This window comes from Haemaphysalis longicornis, unplaced genomic scaffold (assembly GCF_048455015.1).
Source record: "Haemaphysalis longicornis isolate Haplotype H1 unplaced genomic scaffold, Haemaphysalis longicornis Haplotype H1 scaffold_3, whole genome shotgun sequence".
Classification (NCBI taxonomy): Eukaryota; Metazoa; Arthropoda; class Arachnida; order Ixodida; family Ixodidae; genus Haemaphysalis; species Haemaphysalis longicornis.
The window spans coordinates 98,988,904-99,009,593 of record NW_027526335.1 but is presented as its reverse complement, the minus strand read 5'-3'; the positions used below and the strand labels follow the sequence as shown (position 1 = coordinate 99,009,593).

Below are 20,690 nucleotides of genomic sequence, written 5' to 3'. Positions count from 1 at the left end.
TTGTGTATTGGGAACGCCAATGTTCCAAAAATGGAACATTCCCAAAAACGTGCTTAGTCATTGTGAATGTGGCTGTATTTTTGTCACAGGTAATTTATAAGAAAATGAAAATTATCGACACCAATTTCGGTTTTTCGAATGTTGCTTCATAGTCTGGAGTTTATAGGGTTAGGCTTTTCTTTTGCATTATTCTGCAAACCCTACTTGTTTCTGTTTCCTCACATACTCGAAATGCATGATGTCTCGACTCAAGCCAGGTGCGGCTCGGGGCATTTTGCTCATGGTCCTTTAAAATACAGTTACAAATGAAATTTTAATGAATAAAGGGAACGGAGAAAACGAAAAAAATAAGATAGAGAAAAATAGATGATCTCCCACATCCCCTACTGAGTAATGGTCCTGCAGCCACACTGCACGTATACGCTGAAACGCGTGTTGTTGACTGATCGCGTTGCAATTCACATTTTATGTGCAATATATCAGCAGCCAACCCACCTGTGTATACCATCTATTGTACTTTGCAAACGACGAGAGTATCGTCTGAGCTACGTTCAGAACGGGGACCATAACAATGCCCCTTATTTAAGCTCAATAACTGTAATGAATGGCACTTGCACGCATTCAGTTATGCATGAGCGTACTGCATCTTTTTCAATCATTCGCACGTTCTTCTCGTACATTTGCAAAGTGCTGCAAAAAGCATGTTTGTAGTAGTGACGGCGTACAATCAACACAAAAATGTTCCGTTTCAGTATTTTATTTTTTAGTGGACGAGTACCACGCGAAACAATAAGCTGAAGCATCATGGTGAACAAAATCTAACACAGGAAGTCTAGTAACAGCCGATGAGAATATATGGCTACTTAAATTAAGCAAGTTCGTAAGGACTTGGACTTGGTTTGAAAATGAAGCGACTATATTAAGCATTGAGGAAAGTGAGGGAAAAAGCCCTACAGAAGCTACTACTAAACAAACTAGTCATTTCCTTTTCTGGGAAGACAGCTCACTGAAATCTAACAAAATTTGAGATCTTGACTTATCGGAGTACTTCAGATCACAGCCTGCTTCAATCCCATAAACTACAGTACGCAATTCAGCATTAAAGCTTTGCTTCAAAGTGTAGATACGAGAATGTTTTTACAGATGTGAACTAAAGCATAAGTATTATGCGAAAACGGATAGGTTACGAAACCATTTAATATAAACTATCTAGATTTATTTATTTGTTTATTTATTCAGTTACCCTCAAGGCCCCAGGGCATTACAGAGGGGAGTGGGTACATACATACATGTACAGCATACAAATCAAAATACAACAAAAATTACAAAGCATCTGGACCCTACTTTATAAATTATAATATAAATGAAGAAATAACAGAAACTTCAACAGCGTGAACTGACAGGACGAAAGACGAGAGACACAAACGACGTAGACGGGCGCTGTCTACGTCGTTTGTGTCTCTCGTCTTTCGTCCTGTCAGTTCGCGCTGTTGAAGTTTCTAGATCATGAACCAACTAAATCGCACCAGAGTCTTGTGAAGAAAGAACAGTTTACATATTTAAATGACTAGATGTATAACCGCAAAACGATTCATTCTAATGAAGTGACCAACATGGCCCCGGAGAGAAAAAGGTCAAACAAATGAACTTGTCACCTTCACGTTTAACTTCTCAATGTGTTTGAATTTTTTCTCGCTCACAATTATTATACCGTGGAATTTTTTGTTTCATTCCACAGCTAAAATTTATTTCCAAAACAAAAGTGAAATTGCACTTATATTGCAAATTGCAAAGAAGCAAGCAGTATCAGAAAAATTCCCTGTCAACGTTGCTATTGTTTTATAAAACTACTGTACGTAAACGTCTGCGTAGGTAAACCAGTCGTAAGAAGTAAGCACTCATGTGTCTCCTTTTCTTGAACACCTTCTTTGGGCATGAAAGAACAAATACGGCAGCCAGAACTCCAACATTCAGGTCGTGCAGTTGGTGATGACACCCCTTGACACCATACATAAAAACAATTGGTCTTTCCCTACTAGTACGCGAAGATGGATCAGGGCAATCATGATTTGAATCATGGCCTTCTACGGTTGATAAAAGATGGGAAAAAAGTAGTCATCTCGTGCAGAACTCCTTGTCGTCTTCCCCGACGGTCGTGGCCGTCCAGACTGAAGTTACTGTGGCAATGGTCAGACATGTTGTGGCAGCCTAGGCTTCTTCCGAAGGTACTTGACTATGGTGTCGGCAATGTCGCAGTCCGGCTGAATGAACCCCACCGTGCTGACGCACTCCTCTGCACACTGACTGCCGCTGAAGTACTCGCCATACATGATCTTGCACTGGCCGCAGTTCCTGCGGGCAAAAAGCACAGCGCACGCACGTTTTGGGGTAGAACGGAAGTAAAAACGAGTATTACACTAGAAGCAGTAACAACAACAACAAAAAAAAACGTCCGCGTACCTGCTCACTTCGCTGTAAAACTCGCGAAATACGTTAGTCTTTTGCCGCCTTTGGTATGTAAATTCCTCTCATCTCTCCGCCTCCCACCTGTCATGCTCCTCCTCTCCCGTCTCGCTCCACCCACGACAAGCACTGTGGAGGTTTTCCCAAGTCAATTCAATTTACCCACGTTTCACTCCTCGCGCGCCATCTGTGGGAACCTTTCGTTACTATTGGACATAGAATGCCGTCATGTAGTCTAGGCTCGGGCGCGAGCTCTTATTGTATTTTGGGGTCAAAATATCGTTTTCAATGCGTATTCCTATTTTCAATTAAAAGAACACTGCCTAGTACCACTTGTGTATTGCTGTTTGCCTCAACTGTACTTAATGCTTTCTTTTTGCTCACCAATGTTGACAAGTATGAGGTATGTTACAAGATTTAGGAGCTTAGAAATGTTTTGCCTATACAAACCTCTCGTTTCAGAACCCTTTTATCTTTTGGCCGGGCGTCTGAATCGAGGGACATACATACATACATACATACATTCATACATACATACATACATACATACATACATACATACATACATACATACATACATACATACATACATACATACATACATACATACATACATACATACATACAGACCAAAATCTCCGGGTTTAAGTAGTCCAGGAAAGACCATCGTTTTTAAAACCAATGTACATTAGGTGTCTAAACAGGTATACCAAGTATCAGCCCGCCCTTCGAAGTGATGAAGATCAAAAGAGGTGCGCAATGCCAACGAATGGAAGCAGCAGCGGTACATTGGCGCTATCTATCCCCTTGCGATGAAAGTCAAAGCAATTTGGTTGGAGGGGAACTCGAGTAGCGCTCGCTCTGGACGGGCGCATGAAAATGCATACAAACGGACGCTTTGAAGCTTATGACCATGAAGTATGTAAATTGTGCTTTAAACCTGATTTAAAGGGAATTCGAGCGTCACCCAGTGACGTGAGAATCGGAGCAATGGAAGGTGCAAGTTAATGCGTGACATCCCTAAATGCTTCTCGTTTCGCTTCCAGTTCTTGAAACGTTAAGTTAATTTTGTGTTCTATATGCAACTTTGCTTTCGTGCGTCTGATTTTTCATTTAGTAGCAGCAAGCACTGAACTCACTATATATTCTTTCCTCTCCCCGCCGGGTTAGCCCGTGATGAGCCAATGCCAACATCCATTGGGCAGGCACAAATATACTCACTACACGCACGCCCTAGACCCCACTGATTTACCCGCAGCACTTATAAATTTGGCACCCTCTTTTTATTTTTTGTTCTGCCTTCTATATCAAACTTTTGCGCGCAAAAAACCCACCAGCTGCTACTTTTATTTATTTAACTGATTCCTTTGGCAACCCTGCTTCTACTAACCAGTATGCTGCGGTTTTGAACGAGTCAGTCGTCATGAATTCTACCATGAGCCTAGCGAGTTTGGTTATGTCGTTATGCCTCCGATTTTGGGGGTTGCACCTGTATTTTAAAATTGATTTACAATCTTAGTATTGTTCTTTCTTGGGTTATGATTCCATTACTGCTACGCTTTACAAAAATACTACCGTTTTTGAAGTTTCCTTATACGTATTAACAAAGCTTTTTTCATAAGTCGCGTAAATTAAGTCAGCTACCGTGGAAGTGTAACGTTGGACAGTCAATTTCTGTCTTCAAAGCCTCAACAAGTACTGTACTGATAATTGTTTTCTTTACCAGCATGTGTGAGCGACTGGAATGCTTAATATGCTTAATAACCTTTACAAAGTATTTATAAACACACTTTTTCATTTGCGAAATTCTACCGTTGCTTGTCGGCATTTCCAACATCCTGCTACTTTCCGACATCATGTTTGTTTTGCAGTGAGAACGAAAAGCACCCGGTACAGCTATTTACAGCTTAAGACAGACTCACCGGTGTTATGGCTCCCCACCACCGCAACTCCGGCGCACTAGCATCAAAACTTACTCGATACAAATCATCGTAGACTCCGGAAGACGGGTGCTTATTCTTGCCGTGACCAAGTGGACAACCGTGAGGGCCACGCACGTCCAACCGAATCGTGACTTCCAAGTCATCGGCTAGGGTTGAGCTCTGCAGGAAACAAACCAAAGGACCGCATAGGTAGTGCAATTCGGACATTTCAAGAAAGCTGGTTTTAGAAAGGTGGGCTCGCCGCACGCACGCGCGCGCACACACATACGTACACGAACAGAACAGCACGAAGGCACGCGCACCTTTCCCCGTGTACGTGCGATACGTGTGTGTGCGCGTCGCAAGTAATAGGAGGTTTAAGATCCGTTTGGCTGCTACAGACGCGGGATGAAGGACGCCGGCCTTTTCGCTCAATGGGCCATTTAATGCTTTCGCATTAAGACTCTGCGCTGGTCAGCAACCCCCAAATGGCGTGCCGCAATAGAGAGTTTTAGCATAACGTGCTCCGTCCGCTAACGCTACGGCGGCGGGTAGCGGGGCGCGACTGGGGAGAGCAAATTCGTCACGGTGGGGTGGATTAGTTCCGCGCGGCCTGGCTTCGCCATGCCCGCTCTTTCCCTCCGCTGAGGGGCAACCTCCTCGCACTCCCCGCGCGCGCATGCGCAGTCCGGTCCCGCTACCCGCTAACCTTAGCGTAGCGTACGGGAGCCGCTATGCTAAAACTCTCTAATATTGGAGAGTTTTAGCTGACTGTTTTCGACGGTCCGCTCCGGTATCGGCGGCCCGCTCAAAGCAACCGGAGTAATGCCGTTCGCGAACAAGCGCGCCACGCATGCGCAATCCGCCTCTTTCATTGCGGTGTGCTGCCACCTAGCGTGCCTAGCGGAAGTTGAAGCTGTAGGGTTTGCCGGCGTTTCCTCCGGCTGCGTTCTCGTTGTATGCACAGCAATCCCACATTACGGCGAGGAGCAGCCGAAGTTTTTCTTCTGTGTTGGTGTTATAACCCGATTGGTACACGCGATTCGCATGCGACTGATCGTTACGACTGTCGCCACGACTAGTCGTACGCGTGAATTTCAGACGGCCCGATGCGCGCATGAGATGCGTCGTCGGCATCACTCCGCCTACTGTTTTTGCTCCACGGTCAACTACGATGATCGCTGAGCTGAATTTGTAGATTCTGCGCTTTTGTTCGCAAGAAATGGATAAAGCAAGCAATCGTGAAGCGTTTTCTGCCTTCGGAAACAGTCCGCGCACACGCCGGCCGCGCCTGCCAGCTCGGCACACTCAGCGGCTCGAACCGGCGCAGACCACGGTAGCAACCGCGCTTGTCGCTGCTCTTCTGAATCAATCTGATCGCTAAAAAGTTCCACATGCGAGAAAGTAGGTGTTAGTGTGGTGAACAATTGTGCTAGGGATTGTTGTCAGGGCTTATTTTAAAAGCGGCGATCAGATACATCTGCCGCGATGCAAGCGTATACGCTGACCGGTCGCCGCGGCGCGCGTTGCGCCGAGCGGCCGAGAGATGGCGATACCTGCGCGGGAGCATCGAAACAGGCTACGCAGATGTCTTGGTCACCGATCGCTCAAACGGCAGTTATAACTTAAATAGAGTTTCACATGCGAGAAAGGGGATGATAGTGCAGTGAAAAGTTGTGTTGCGGATTGTTATTCGCAGTTGCACAGATAGCAGCGATCAAATATCCGCCAGGATGCTAAGCCTAATGTTCCCATCACCCGAGCCGACGCGAGCGACGCAAGCCGCCGTAGCCGATCGCGTGCGGCCGACGGGAAGCGATACAAGCTGACACCGTTCCCTTTTCGGCTCTCCGAGTTACAGCGGAACGCAGCACAAGTTGTGGGCATTGTTCCGCGCACAACGAGCACACACAAAAAATCAAACGATGTAAATACAACCACGACCCCTTCCCGCCTGTGCGGGAGCTGTGGGGAATGTCGTCTGCTGCCCCTACTGGACTGCTTAGGGACTTGGCCGCTAGGGGATTGCGCATGCGCAGTGGGGTTGTGAAAGAGGCGGATTGCGCTCCCGCTTGCTGTCGGAACGGAGCTGACCGTGAAAAACGGTCAGCTAAAACTCGCTATTGCCCAAGCGCGCGGGCAAACAGTTTCGCAGGATTTTTACAAAGGAAAATAAAAAAGTACCGGAAAGTTGCAGCTGAGGGGGGGGGGGGGGAGGGGCATGTTAAATGAATTTAACCATTACAGCTAATCATTTCTGGTCTTCTAGCAAACAGAAATGGGGAACTGTCACTGTAGGCGGTAATATTAAGAGAGACCCACCTCATCACATTACATATGATGCCACCATCACCAAATAGCAAATCCTAAAGATTCATGGAAAGATTCCTAATGTACTTCACTTTGATTATTTGAGGAATATATCAGTTCCCTACTGAAAAAAAAAGGCAGGCTGGCGAGATATCTAGCGCCAGCCAGTGAAAACTGGCAAAGAAAATGTTTTTAACGTTTTATTCGTTATTTTAATAGAGAAGTGATACATTTCTAAAATAATCAAAGGAAAGGCCGTTAGAAACATATTCACGAATCTCTAAAGCATTTCATATTGGTGCAGAGAGGTTTTTAAAGGAGCCATGAAGACAAAATACAGTTGTGTTATTTGAAAGATTTCGTGCTTTATGGTGCCGCTAGCGCTTGTCCGAATGCAAACGATGCTTTATTCACTGAGAAATTAATTATTCTAAGTTAAAATTTTGATTTTCCCGCTAAATCGTGCGTTTTCGTGATCTGCAATGACATCACGGGAACCGACTGCTCTGCAGCCGATTGGGAAGCCTTGTTTACCGTTAGTGAACATAGATGGCGCCACCATACCGTGGCAAGCCGTTTTCTGCCTTTCGCTGGTTTTTGACCGTATTTAAACCTGGCTTGTTTTTGTTCAGGGGGGAAATAATCGTTTCGTGAAACATAGGGCTCGCTTAACAAATATGGTCACGTAAGACACCGTTGCTTGCGTCAATCGGCAAGTGTCGTCTGAGACTTGCAGTGTCGTCTTGCAGTCCTACTAAACCAAGCATAGGGCGGGTAGTATCAACAGCAGTAGGCATCGGTACTTCTATGTTTACCTGTGCTTTCGTAACTAACTTCCACTGTTTGTACCACCATTCTTACTCATATAAAAAGAATGTGCCCTGAATTTAGGCGAAAATAGCTCGTTCGGCAAGCTTATAAGCTCTGCCTAACTTGCGTTTGCTTTTGCCGCCCTCCGCCAATCGCAGAGCTGGCTGGTATGACATCATAGGTTCTGTAGCGGGAAATGAGCTGGTGGGTCGCATGACCATTCCCTTTTTTCCTAATTATGTAGCTTATTTGAGCGAAGTTTACGTTAAAAGTGGTGTTAGTATGATTCGAACGAGGCAATATTTTGAATGAACCAAACTTGTGTTTTCTCTTCATGGCTCCTTTAAGCCAGTGGGACATGTATTAGTAAGTGCCATAGGAATTGGATGAGGTGAGTCCCCCTTAGAGATCAACTTGGGAGCAGTAAGGGGGCCAGCTTCTAGCGCGCCCCTTTCCCCTTCCCTCCACGTACTGGATGCATGAACTGGACACTAGTATACCTTAAAGGGGCACTGACACAAAATTTTGAAGGCGAGATAACGTCGGAGATAGATTGGTGGGAACACATGTACATCATCTGCAAAATATCAGCGGCGAATACAGCCTAGAACATATTTAAAATCAATTTTGAAGTGTGCGAAACGCAACCGAGCAGCCAGCAGAGGACCACGCGCAATTGTAAATAAACAACATCCAAACACGTCACGAGTTTGTGTTTGCCGCTTCCGCACTACCGGCGTTTTACGCGGGCTCGCCCGGCTCGCCGCTCCAATCGGAGGGCCGGAGGGCGGAGCTTCTGCTCTCGAGAACGAACGACCCGATCGTTGGCGGCGGAGGCGCCGTGATTTCGTCAGCTAATCGGGCAGCTGGCCGCGACCAAAGTTTTACAGCGATTCCAGGCACTCTGTTTCTATTACTGTTTATTATCATTGGATGCGAAAACGCGCCGGAGGCACGAAAAGCCCACTGAGCTAGCCGCACGGTCGCTGTGCAGGCGGCGGCCACGGCCGCGAAGTGGCCCAGGCCGGCGCAGGTAGCTCGAGTGATAGCTTGTTACCGCTGCACGAAATTGTCCCCAAGTCCCGACCATAGTGGCTTAAATGAGAAAGGAGTTAATGATGCGATGGCGGGTTGCATTAAAAATTGTCATCTGCACCGCTTACGAGAGCGGCACTCGAATATCCGCCGCAGTGCTAAGCCGAACACATCTGTAGGCGGACCTGTAGGCAGACCGGCCGGCTGCTCCCAGCGCGCGTCTTGCCACCCACCGTCTCGAGCGTCGCGCGTCGTTCTTTAGCCGCGGTAGCATTTGCACTCGCAGCGCCTGCGTCACATCCACGGTCGCTTTTTAATTAAGCCCCTCACGAGATCAGTACTTGGGGGCATTCGCAAAAACTGCCGTCGATGCGGATTCGACAGTGCTACGGCGGCTCTGCTCTGTGATATCCCTCCGACGGTCACGTGGTCAGCTTTGTTCACACAAAATCCACAAAATCCATCGTTTCGCGGCACTCGCTGAAACCGAAACTGCGACTGGCCGCATTTAAAATTCCTCTAATTAAACAACCGTCGCACGCTGAAGCAAATGAGGTTTCTACAGGTTATAAGTAGGTCACTAGCTACTTATCGCAACGAAAAAAACAAGATGCTAAATTTTTGTGTCAGTGCCCCTTTAAAAAAACATTTCCAAGTGTGATGGTATATCTCTATACAGCTGGTCGACGGTCGGTCGGCCAGGCCGCATACAAGATGATTGAATGGTCTCCCGTGCTGCATATATAAGACACTGCAGCGCGCATGCAGCCCTCTATAAAATGTGAGCGTCTTCGTTATTCCATTCACGAGTGAGTGCTCGGAAGTCAACAAGTTGCATCGTAAGTAAACATGATTTTCTATTTGCGATTTTAACCATATATTTTGAAGATCGACGCGGAGGTTGGGTCTATGCAAAATTTCCGTGGCCCATATCTATCGCAAGCTTATCGATTAAAAGTTGATACACTATTTATTTATTTATTTTTATTATTTATTTATTTATTTATTTATTTATTTATTTATTTATTTATTTATTTATTTATTTATTTATTTATTTATTTATTTATTTATTTATTTATTTATTTATTTATTTATTTATTTATTTATTTATTTATTTCGAGATATCCCTATGGCCCCATGGCCCCAGGGGAATTGTTGAGGGGAGTGAAAAATGACCAGCACAATGCGAACCAAAATAAGACACATAAGAGAGAACTTCAAGGCGCGTTCATACGCATAATAAAAGCACAAAAAGAATGATGATATGATTATACAATGGTATGATTGTACCAGCGAACAGATAGTCCAGAAAACGGTTGCAAGGTAAAACGCTGTAGTGATAATGTAGGGCACCGTCATAATTTAACACTTCTTGTATATGAGTTGACATTTTAAACGTAATGCAGCCAAGTAACGTCTCTGCCACAAAACACTGCTGTGCACTTTTGGCGCACAGCTGTACATAGTCGGCTATAAGGTAATAATTAAGTAGGAAGGTTACTAACATAGTAGAAGTTCCTCCTGAATTTTTCTCCCAACGTGATACTTCTGCGCCACGAAAAATAAACGACAGAAGATGCTGCTTTCTTCTGATAAAAACATAATTCTACGCTTTAGCAAGGATTCCAAGCGTAATTTCGCAGTAACCTTTCGTGTTATGTACACGCAGGTTACTAAAAAATGGCTGTCAGTTATGTTTCCAAGCATGATATAAATTCCCCGAAAGTTTTCGACGAAAGGCGCTTATTACACGTTTATTCAATGTTAGTGCCTTCCCTGCTGATTTCTGTCTACTTTCGGCGACATAATTGCACATTCGCTGCTGCTTCACCGCACTGCTCTTACGTCACGGGTGATAACGTCACCGGAAGTGACATTTGCCACTGTAGTACTTCCAATGGCGTCATATCCGGTTGCATCATCCAGTAACTGAAACTTGACATTGTAAGAGAGAGAAAGAGAGATAAACTTTATTTTGAGGAAGGGTCTCAAGGAGAATCGAAGTCCGAATGGTGTTGACAGGTAACGGGCTGAAGGCCCGCCCCCTCCTGGACGTCTTTTCCTTGACTTAGGTTGGTGGTCCCGTGGTGGCCGTTGGTTGGTGCCTTCCGGCGACCTCTTTCGCCCTCTTGACCAGGTGGACCTGTAGGTCCGGGTCGGGGCTGCGAAGCGAGGCCTCCCACCTCTCGTCAGAGGGATTACGGGAAAAGGGAAAAGGGTCCTGGGGGCATGCCCATATGATGTGGGCCAGGTTGGCATGGGCGCCACATAAGGGGCACGCCGAGGTTGGATAGAATCTGGGGTGGACATGGGTTATGGTGGCCGGATTGGGAAAGACTCCCGTCTGGACGCCAGACGTGACTTTGCTGTAATGTGAGCGATTTGTCCGCCCGAGGATAGATCCGGCGGGAGAGGAGGTAGTAGGTGGTAATATCATGAAAACTGATCAGACGGTCCCGCGCGGACCGGGCTCCGTGGTAGGATACGGGTTCGGCCCAGCCCGGATAGTAAATCCTCTGGCTAGTTCATGGGCCGCCTCGTTTCCCTCGAGCCGAGAATGCGTGGGGGTCCAGATCAGTTGTACTGGGGATTGCGGTGGGTTTCTGAGCAAAATTTTGAGCGCCGCTGGGGATATGCGTCCAGTCACAAAATTTTGGACAGCAGTTTTAGAATCCGCAATGATTGTTGCGGGTGTGGGGGTGAGTGAAAGGGCGAGCGCTATCGCTGCCTCTTCCGCCGGTTCTGGGATGGGCGTACGGACTGTTACAAAATCGAGCATGCTGGTGTTGGGGTAATTTTGAACGGCGATTGCGGTGAAAGGCTCCTTGTGTCTGTACTCTGCTGCATCGACGTACACGACTTGCCGGTCATTTTTGTACTTCTTGTGCAGGGCGCGGGCTCGTTGTTTTCTGCGCTCGGAGTGGTACGTGGGGTGCATGTTGCGGGGAAGTGGTCTGGCTGCAATATGAGAGTGAATACTAGGGGGAACTGTTTTCGCGTCCTGATATGGTGTGTGGTATCCTATTCCTAGTTTGCTGAGTATGTGTCGTTTTTGGGTGTGCGAGCAAGGCGTTCATATTATCCCATTAAGTTCGCTTCAACTAGTTCGCTGGCCTTGCTGTGAAGGCCTAACCCTTCCAGTTTGGCAGTGGACGTGCCGGGGGGAAGACGTAGTGCTGCCTTGTAGGCACGTCTAATGAGGCAGTCAATTTTGACTGCCTCATTAGACGTGCCTGCTCACGACGAAGGCTTGGATATGGCGAACCCTGTTCTGCTCGGCCAAACCTGAGTTTCCATTGGTTACCCTCTTGAGAAGACCAATGGTTTGGTTTATGTGCCGTTCTATTGTTTGGAGAAATTTGTGATTTAGTCTAGTGGATTGCATGTGCAGCCCCAGGACTTTGAGGGCCGGGACCTCTGGGATCTCTCTACCTTCAATGTGAAGTTTTATGCTGTATTGGAGCCGTTTTTTCTGGTTTTTTGAGAATGACAAGTAGCTCAGACTTGGCCGGAGAGCAGGCCAAACCCGCTCTTCTGGCCTCCTCCACCACCACTTCTATGCTTGTTTGCAGTGTTAAATAATAATAGTCAAAGGTTAAATAGTAATGGTTACAGTACGGCCCCTTGCGGAGTGCCACGACTGCCTAGCGGGAATGTGTCTGAGACAAGGCTATCTAGGTGTATGGCGGCTGTCCGGTTTGACAAAAAGTCCCTAATGTAATTGTAGGTTCTCTCACCCGGATTGACCGATCCCAGACCCGACATCATGGCCTCGTGCGAGACGTTGTCAAATGATTTTGTCAGGTCCAGGGCCAGTATCACCGATGTGTCTAGGCCGGCGGGTGGTTTGATAATTTGTTCTGATAGCTGTATGAGTATGTCTTGAGTTGAGAGACCAGGTCTGAAGCCAGTCATTGGGTGGGAGAATTGTTCCGTGTTGTTCATGTGTGTTGTGAGCCGGGCTAGGATTACATGTTCCATGACCTTTGCTAAGCACGACGTGAGGGAAATGGGGCGGAGGTGTTCGATTGTGAGTGTTTTGTTTGGCTTTGGGATTACAGTAACCTTGGCATGCTTCCACGATTTCGGAATTCGCCCCGTTCTCCAGCATGTGTTGAGAAAAACAGTGATTGCGGTGATTGAGAAATCGTCCAAGTTTCGTAGCGCCCGGTTCGAAATGTGGTCAGGACCTAGGGCTCAATTCGACCTAAGTTTGCGAATCGCCAATCGGACCTCGGCTTCAGTTATATCCCTGTCCATCTCGCTGTTGGGGTGACCCATGTACGGGGGTAGTTCGATCTTGGACCCTATCGGGAGGTACATGTCTCTGATTTGGGCTATGAGTTCGTCGTCAGAGCCTGGATATGTGTGGATGATTTTGGTTATGCCGTTTCTTTGTTCTGTCTTGTTCTGATCAGGGTCGAGGAGGTGTCTAAGAATCCGCCACGTCTTCTTCATTCCAAAGTTTCCTTGCAAGGTTCAATCTTGTGGGGGCCTCGATTTGGCCGCCAGCGTAGCTCCGTCGGGTGACGTGACGAACAGGTTCATGTCGGTTCCGAAGCTCGGACAGAGGCATGTAGGTTGCATCGCCGATTGCATCAGCGGGAATTGGTGTGGCATTGGTCAATATATGCTTCCGTGTTATCGTTTAGTGTTATAGCATAGCAAAATTCAACACAGCTTTCCATATAAAGCGTCTGCTGTAAAATAACTTCCTGCAAGGTTACGGACACATTTACTGGCTTAACTAGAGTGTATAAACATGGCTGGTAGCGTACGCTACCCTAGCCGCGGCCGGGCACCAGGACCCGATTGCGCGCATTCGTCCCGGAGACGGAAACTTGTCCGCGCCGTGCCCGTGCGTGCGTGCTCATTCGGGCCCCGCTACCCGTCGCCACTAGGGTAGTCTACGCTACCCGATATGCTAAACACTCCACTGTTTTAAAACCGAACATGGTAACCACATAGCGGTCGTCATTGATAGGCCACAATCCCGCTTTGTCGGCTGGAAGCGTTTTGCAGCCTGCCATGCCGATGGTATTGTTGGGTTATGCCAGACGTTATATCTCTGTAGCAGTACAGATTCTCGCCTATGACCTGGAGCACGGAGAAAGAAGTATTTCATAAGGGAATCCGCTGGGCTGGGACAGCGCGGGCGGGCGGCGCGTTAATGTCACTCTCTGGCGAGGAGGAAATGCAGCTTGCGGAGCAGCACAATAGATGACGAATCAAGTGCGTTACAGGTGCGTTTACAGGTGCGTTTTACAGTGCGTTTACAGGTGCGTTTATCAAGTGCGTTTACAGGTGCTTCTGCGGACGCGACGCACAAAAATCGCAAGATCATCGGATATATTGTAAAAATTTCCAGATTTCTTTCTGTAAAGTAAAAAAAAAAGAAGTGCTGGACATTTTAGCAGCAGTTATTACTAAATGTTGCCCTAGTTACAAGCTGCACCGCGCTTGAAACGAGGCACTAGAAAAAATCCTGGAGCAGACGACGTCTGCCGACGCCTTCTCGCCACGACTCTCGCCGCCCCCCCCCCCCCCCCCCCCCTCTCGCGGGCTTCTCAGATCTGCGCGCGCTTTTCATGTTGATCAGGCAGGGCGAGTAAGCTAGGACAGTCTAAATCTGAACTAGCGGCATAGAGGATAAGACCCATCATTCACTGGAACTAATCATACCTAGCTTCTCAGACACATGTTTTATTTTTTTTATTGTAGGTTTCGCGTTCTAAAAAAACCGAAGCCACTTCGTTTAACGACAACGATGTTTGAAATGCGAACATTTCTTCCACCGCAAACCGACTTCAATGAAATCGCAGTCGCGTGAGGGATTCGTCGGCTATGCGCTGACTGACCTTGAACCGGCGAACCTTTTCGTAAAGCGCGCCGCGCGCGTTTTCCCTTTGGCGCCTCGCGACAGAGGGCGCATCGGTGCCGTGCTCGGTAAGTGCTCGGCGCCGTGACTTTATCGCGCCGCCGGAGCAAGCCCTGTTGCGCCTCCTCAATAATTCTTGCTCCGTGCCTGGAGCATAGCCTCATGACCAGGAGCAACACATCGTATTTCGCGTTAAGAAACAAAGCCTCGGAAACGATTGCGGATAACATTATAGCGAAAAAATTTTCAGAGAACTGAGCCTAACTTTACTTCGTTACCCTAGAAGTGTATTTCAGGAAAAGGGGGGGGGGGGGTGACGGCTCATGTCGCGGGCAAAGGACTGGCATGTGCGTATGGGAGGAGAGAGACGCAAAAAATGTGGAGGGGTTTGTATATGTTGGCAATATGTGTATGACTTCAGACACGGCAGTGACGCTCCATCCGTCTTTGCTTTAGCCATTCCAGAGTCGTCATCCAAGCTTGCTTTAAAAGGACCCTGCAACGCTTATTTCAACTTTTTTTTCGAAATCTTAGACGCTTGCAGAACGTAGTCAACGAACACATCGAGTACTTAGACTAGGTAGTCGCAAAGTAGTTCAGCCAAAAATTACTGCTATGCGCCCATCAGGTAACTTTGAAACTTGCTCCAAATATTTTTTCCTTCTTTCTCGGTCTTGGCGTTGGAATTACGTCATTAAAGTGGTGTAGCGGCTATTGGCCGGCCTTCCTTCAGTTGCAGCAATGAACGCATTCGATAGCCACCTTAAAAAGACAGGCACAAAAGCAAAGCAGAAGCGCAATACGTATCTGCTGCGACAAGCAAATCACGCAGTGCCGCTCCGTGCGGACCGTAACTCATCTTTCGCAGTGCTTCCAGACGCGAAGGAAAGAGTGAAATTGTTTATCGAAGTGTTGCAGAGTCCCTGTAAAGGGACACCGCAGGCAACCGGCAAGTTGGTTTGTTTCGAACGACAGTCTGGCTTTCCAGTAGCCATTATAGCGTTGATTCGGTGCCGAAAGAAGCTTTAATTGCTGAGAAATCGCTTATCAAACGCTGATCAAACGTGACGCAAACAGCGACTGCAGTCTTTGTTTGCAATAAACCGGAAGCAAACGAGGCAGCGGTGATGTACAGCAGTATAGAAGCAACCGAGTACAACGATTTGAACGCTACCACGTACAGAGCGGTTCGGTCAGTTTCAGCAGCTTCAGTCAAATCGGTCGTGCTTTACCGAACTCCCACGTCCTTTGCAGCTCCGTACCAAGCAGAATCTTTCTTCATGGGAGAAAGATTCAGTATTGACGCTTTGTTGAAGAAAAACACATTTTGTCCTTTCGAGGGCTCACGAATGTTGGTGTCTGCTGGTGACATGCCCGGGACTGCATCAGATCCGTTTACGGCACCTTCGTGCAACCGGCCTCCACCCTGGCCGCCCTCCAGACCTGCAGCGCTGGGTTCATGGAACATTTCATCGCCAACTTCTGGACTTTATACACCAAGCAAACTTTGTTCGTGTACCTGTGAATTGTGCCCCGTTATGCCGCAGGGCATACTTTCGAATAAAACAACAACAAAAAAGAATGTTGGCGTCGAAGCAACCGCTCGTGCGTAGCTCGCACGCTCCCTCGAGAATCGGTAACGCCGTTCCATGTATGAACGAGTAACGTCATCCAGCGGCAATGAGAAAAGGCGTTGCGCAATCCAGACTATTTAGGCGCTTCAGGTGCAAGTTGCACGTTATAGCCAGTGGCGGCGGGACCTGTCTTCACGTTTTCGCTATTTTCTACCTTATTTTAAAGAAAACTACGCGTAAGAGTGGTTTATTCGTGTTCTCTGTGAGCTAATCTATCGATATAGGGCAACTTGTATTTTGACTTCTGGGTCCCTTTAAACATTTGTCACCGAAAGCGCGATCCTTACTCGTCCGTTCCGATATTTCCGGGTTCCCTGAACTTTTCATCGACTCTTGCGCACAGGAATCAGTGGAATGGCAGGTTTGACTTGCCCGACTGTCTTTACGCAAGTGCTAATCACCATTAAATCGTGTGAGGAGCAATTTTTCTGAATATGCAAGTGCTTCAACGATTCAAGAACGAGCATTAAGAATAACAACATATTCTCCCTTTGATCACCCAAACAACACGTCATTTGACGAACTGCATTTGACGAAGTGCACATCTCTCCATCACAACAAAATTGCCCTTTTAGGCAGCAGCGTAGTATCTAATAAGCCTCCTCTGCCATTAACTTTGTTTTCTTTAACGGTTCGTTACACGAGACAAGCTAAAATGGAGATTTCTACTGTAGAATTGCTTTGGTAAAGTTGGTACATATTGGCTGGGATTTTTAGATGCGACTGCATCTCATTCACTCGCCTTGTCCATGCAGCGTCGTCGGCGTTGTTGTCGTCCGCCCCTCCCCCATTCTCCTCGCCGGGCGAGCTGCGCTCTCCGCCGCTCACCCTCTCTCCTCTCCGATGCCCCTCTCTCGCGAGGGGCATTGGATTGGATTCGAATGGATTGGCTAGGATTGGCTTGGATTGGATTGGATTGGATTTGGATTGGATTGGATTAAAGTGGATTGTGTTGGATTGTGTTGCGTCATAGCCGCGGCAGACACACTGGCGCCGGCGCATGTGCAGTACTCTCTCTTCCGCTGTCTCCTCTCCTTCGGGCGCGCTGCGCATATAACCGGTGTGCCGCTCTCCGGCGGCCTTTCGGTCGACGGTTGTTCTCCGCTTGCGCTTGAACCCCCCTCAGCGTCGCATCACACCAGGGTTCCCGCGAGGGGAGGTGGGCGTAATTTTTATTGTGTCCGTGTTTTCTTTTCTACCGTCCGTAATTGCTACGTTCAAGTTAGAATTTCCAGCCAAATTTCAATCTCTCGAGGTTCGCTGAGTTCTTTGGTGCGAAAATATGGAATTTACTAACAATCAAAACTAAACTTGCAAGAAACTTTCAGTTGCCATGTGAAATGTTTCATATGTTTCATCAATACTATGTGTCATTTTCTGTGGTTACATACGTTTTATATTTCGACTTTCTGCGTTTTGGTTTATTTTGGCAGTATTTATTAATTCATTTCCGTATTAGTTCGGACACTAGCATTTGGCTATCGGTCCATATATCCTTTTTATTGTTTCCTAGATGTGTTCAATCCAGTTACCTTATGAAAAAAAAAACCTGATCAGGAGGCAACTACCATAAAAGTAGGCCTAACTCTAAGGATTTTTTTGCCTTTTAAATGGGTCGTTTTGTACTTACTATAGGAAGTTATATGTAAGCTGCAATAAAAATACTCTTAATGCTAAGCTATCAAACCCATTCAGCAATATTCGTGGTTCTTAACTGTCCGACGATGACAAGGATAAGGGGCGTAAGAAGCCTAAAATATATAAAATAAATCGCAAAATTACATGGCGAACTAGCTATATTGTTTCTACACATTTTGCATTTTTATTTATCGGGTACCATTTGACGCAAATTTTCACCGTTACGGCAGTTTTTCCCGTTTCTTAGGGCGTGAACGTATCCAACAACAATCGCAACGAATGACGTGAGCGACGTTGGATATTACATCGAAATAACAGTCTGCATATTGCAGTTAGAAGCAAATTTGCGCCAATTGAGCGGATATTTTGCTTTGAGTTTACAAAGCGGTTGGTTTGAAATCTAGAATTTTGTAAAATTTATTTGAGGCTGAATCTCAAGGTCTCCTTCCCCTCTCTTGATCCTCGCTTGGGTGCTACGATAAACTGTGATAAATTATGATAAACATAGGTCTTCTTCCCAACGATTTACACATGGACGGTGGTGTATGATACAACACCTACTTCTTTTATATTAATTGGACATTAGGTTACATCGAGCTTTTCTCGCAGTTTCTTCACTTAAAAATGCGATTGTTCGTGTTCTTAAGTTGTTCGACGTTTCCTTTAGGATTACACAAACATCCTACAGCTCCATTTTTCTTTCCTTTTAGTTCATCGGGCTGTCGCGTTTGCGCATTAGTTAGAGGCATTCCCCCGACCGGCAGGAAACTGCAAAGCGACCACCGAACCTTGTGGCGTTGTTCCCTGATGCGTAGCGCAATACGTTACTCTCAAGCCGCCTTGATTGCCTTGCGCGAGGAAGTGGAAAGCCTTGGCCAACCACCGACGCGGTGCGCGGCGGTCGCTTTGGGCTCCTTCACTGGCACCAGCTGCCCGTATCGCCCGGTCTCGCACCACTGCGCGGCGAATTCATTAATTATACGCGTTTACCGGAGACGCGTGATGCAACTATAGCATTCTAGCTATTTCTCTCTCTGGCTCAGATTACGTACCTGGCTGCAGCTCGCGCCTTTCATTCACACCGACGTGTAATTGGATACCTGCTGTTATGTGTGCGCATCGGACATCGAATCTGTGGAATCGACTATCGAAGGGAAAAAGAGAGGCGGGTGATTTGAGCGTTACCGCACGGCGAAGAACGAAGGCGAAGATTGAAGATCGCGCACTCTAAGATATCGCCCGGGTGGGCTTCATCACGGCGCTCCAGAACGACCAATCAGCGCGACCAAATGTGCGAACTTGGCGAATGACGATGCCCTGCATGTGATTAGAGTAAAACATGTCATTTGCGCTAGGACAACAGCGTAAGGCGTGTTTAATCGTAATCGCTTGCTGGGCCTCGACATCCGCCAACTTGGCGCATCTCGTCACGCTGATTGGTAATGCTGGGGCATTGTGGTGAAGCCCACTTGCTATAATTATTTAGAGAGTAGGGCCCTTCTCCCCCTCCTCCCGCTCAGAAAATTCTCTCCTGTAGAGATTCAATTCGTTGGTTTCAGGGAAGCGAAATTCAAACGCATCTAATTAGATGAGCGCAGGTTGCGGTGATGTATGCGGTCAACGCTTGGTTATTTTTCAACAGCAACGAAAGCGCACACCACACTACCTCGGGCAGTCCGGAAATAAACTTTACATCAAAAAAAAAAAAGTCAAGCATTCTTAGTTCACTCCTTCACACCTGTTAAATTATTAACGGGTAATTATTAAATTATTAACACGACAGGCTGATGCGAGATGTTTTGACCTCTCCATCGGGCAAGTTATCAAAACCATAATACTCCTTCAATGCAAAAGAATGTTCTGTCAAGAGTATCTTATGGCGAATTGCATTGGTCGTCCTGGGGAAGGCTTTCGTACTCCAAAAAGAGCTCTAAAATGAAAATCCAACAATGATCTCCTCTTTTCCAAAGCATAAAAACCTGATCCAAGGCGACGAGTGGGACTCGCCATGAAACACAATGTCTCGTATGCCCCAAAATGTCTTTACCCCCTTCTAGCTTCCCTTGCTGACCGCGCTTAAAAACTGTAGCGATGAAAAAAAAGGACTCACAGTGCAAGTAGTGCCAGAAAATCCGGGAACAAATCCGCCAGATGCCGCGTATGCTGTAGCCACCAAATTGACAGTGTCTTCTCTCACTCGAGGTTGTCTCCTGCCCGCCTCACAGTGTCGTTTCAGATTGAATTCTAGGCGGGAAAAAGCGACTATGTCCCGACGTAAGCGGAGTCCAACTGAGCTTCGGCTGTGGCGCCGTCATCTGATTATATATCGACGTGGGAGACGACGCGAGCGCCCCGCAAGGGCTGTCGCTTTGGGCTCATTTATCGGCGAAGTTGGCCGTGGACGACGGATATTCGAAGCAGCAGCGGCTGTAACGAGACACTTTCTTTTGCCTCTCTCTCTCTCCTATTTTCTTCTCTCCACCTCTTTAGCGAGCCAGTAAACAGATTTCTAGCTGAAAACAAACGAGAAGGGAAAAGGAAATAGAAAGGGGGACGTATGTACACTGTCGCAGATGACTCGAAGCCATCGGAAATCCTTCCCTAAGACGTAGGGCTTTGCTTTCTTTCCGGAAAGCGGCGACCTAGAGGCTCCGGCGGCTGACTGTCTGGGCGCCTTGTTACGTACGCATACGCTATTATACAGGCCGTCTGTGTCGCCGCCCGCGGCGTGTCTATACCTTTGGCTACGAGATCGGCCAGATAGCCTTCCTCGCGTCCCGCCACCACTTTCGCCGCCGCCCGGTGTACACACCTCCGTTACTTCATGGGCGCTCGATAAAGATACGGCTGCACTCAAATCCCCTTAAGGGCTGCCCTCGATACGTACACCGGACTTTGCGCGAACCGTGGCCCTCAGAGCGGAAGAGTCCCCCGAGGCGCCGGACTGTTCCGGAAGCCGCAGGTTCCTGACTTGTCACTCTTGGCCTTGTGCGCACATTT

The 20,690-nt window shown here is 47.3% G+C and overlaps 1 protein-coding gene across 1 annotated transcript; it reads right to left on the bottom strand.

Moving 5' to 3' along the window:
- Positions 1-1,481: 1,481 nt before the first annotated feature.
- On the bottom strand, positions 1,482-20,079 carry Eh (Eclosion hormone). Its single transcript, XM_077701821.1, has 3 exons — positions 19,801-20,079; positions 4,440-4,565; positions 1,482-2,352 (listed from the first exon to the last, which is right to left on the bottom strand). Exons 2-3 carry the CDS (start codon positions 4,547-4,549, stop codon positions 2,190-2,192), a joined length of 273 nt encoding a protein of 90 aa, XP_077557947.1. The 5' UTR covers positions 4,550-4,565; positions 19,801-20,079; the 3' UTR covers positions 1,482-2,189.
- Positions 20,080-20,690: the final 611 nt, after the last annotated feature.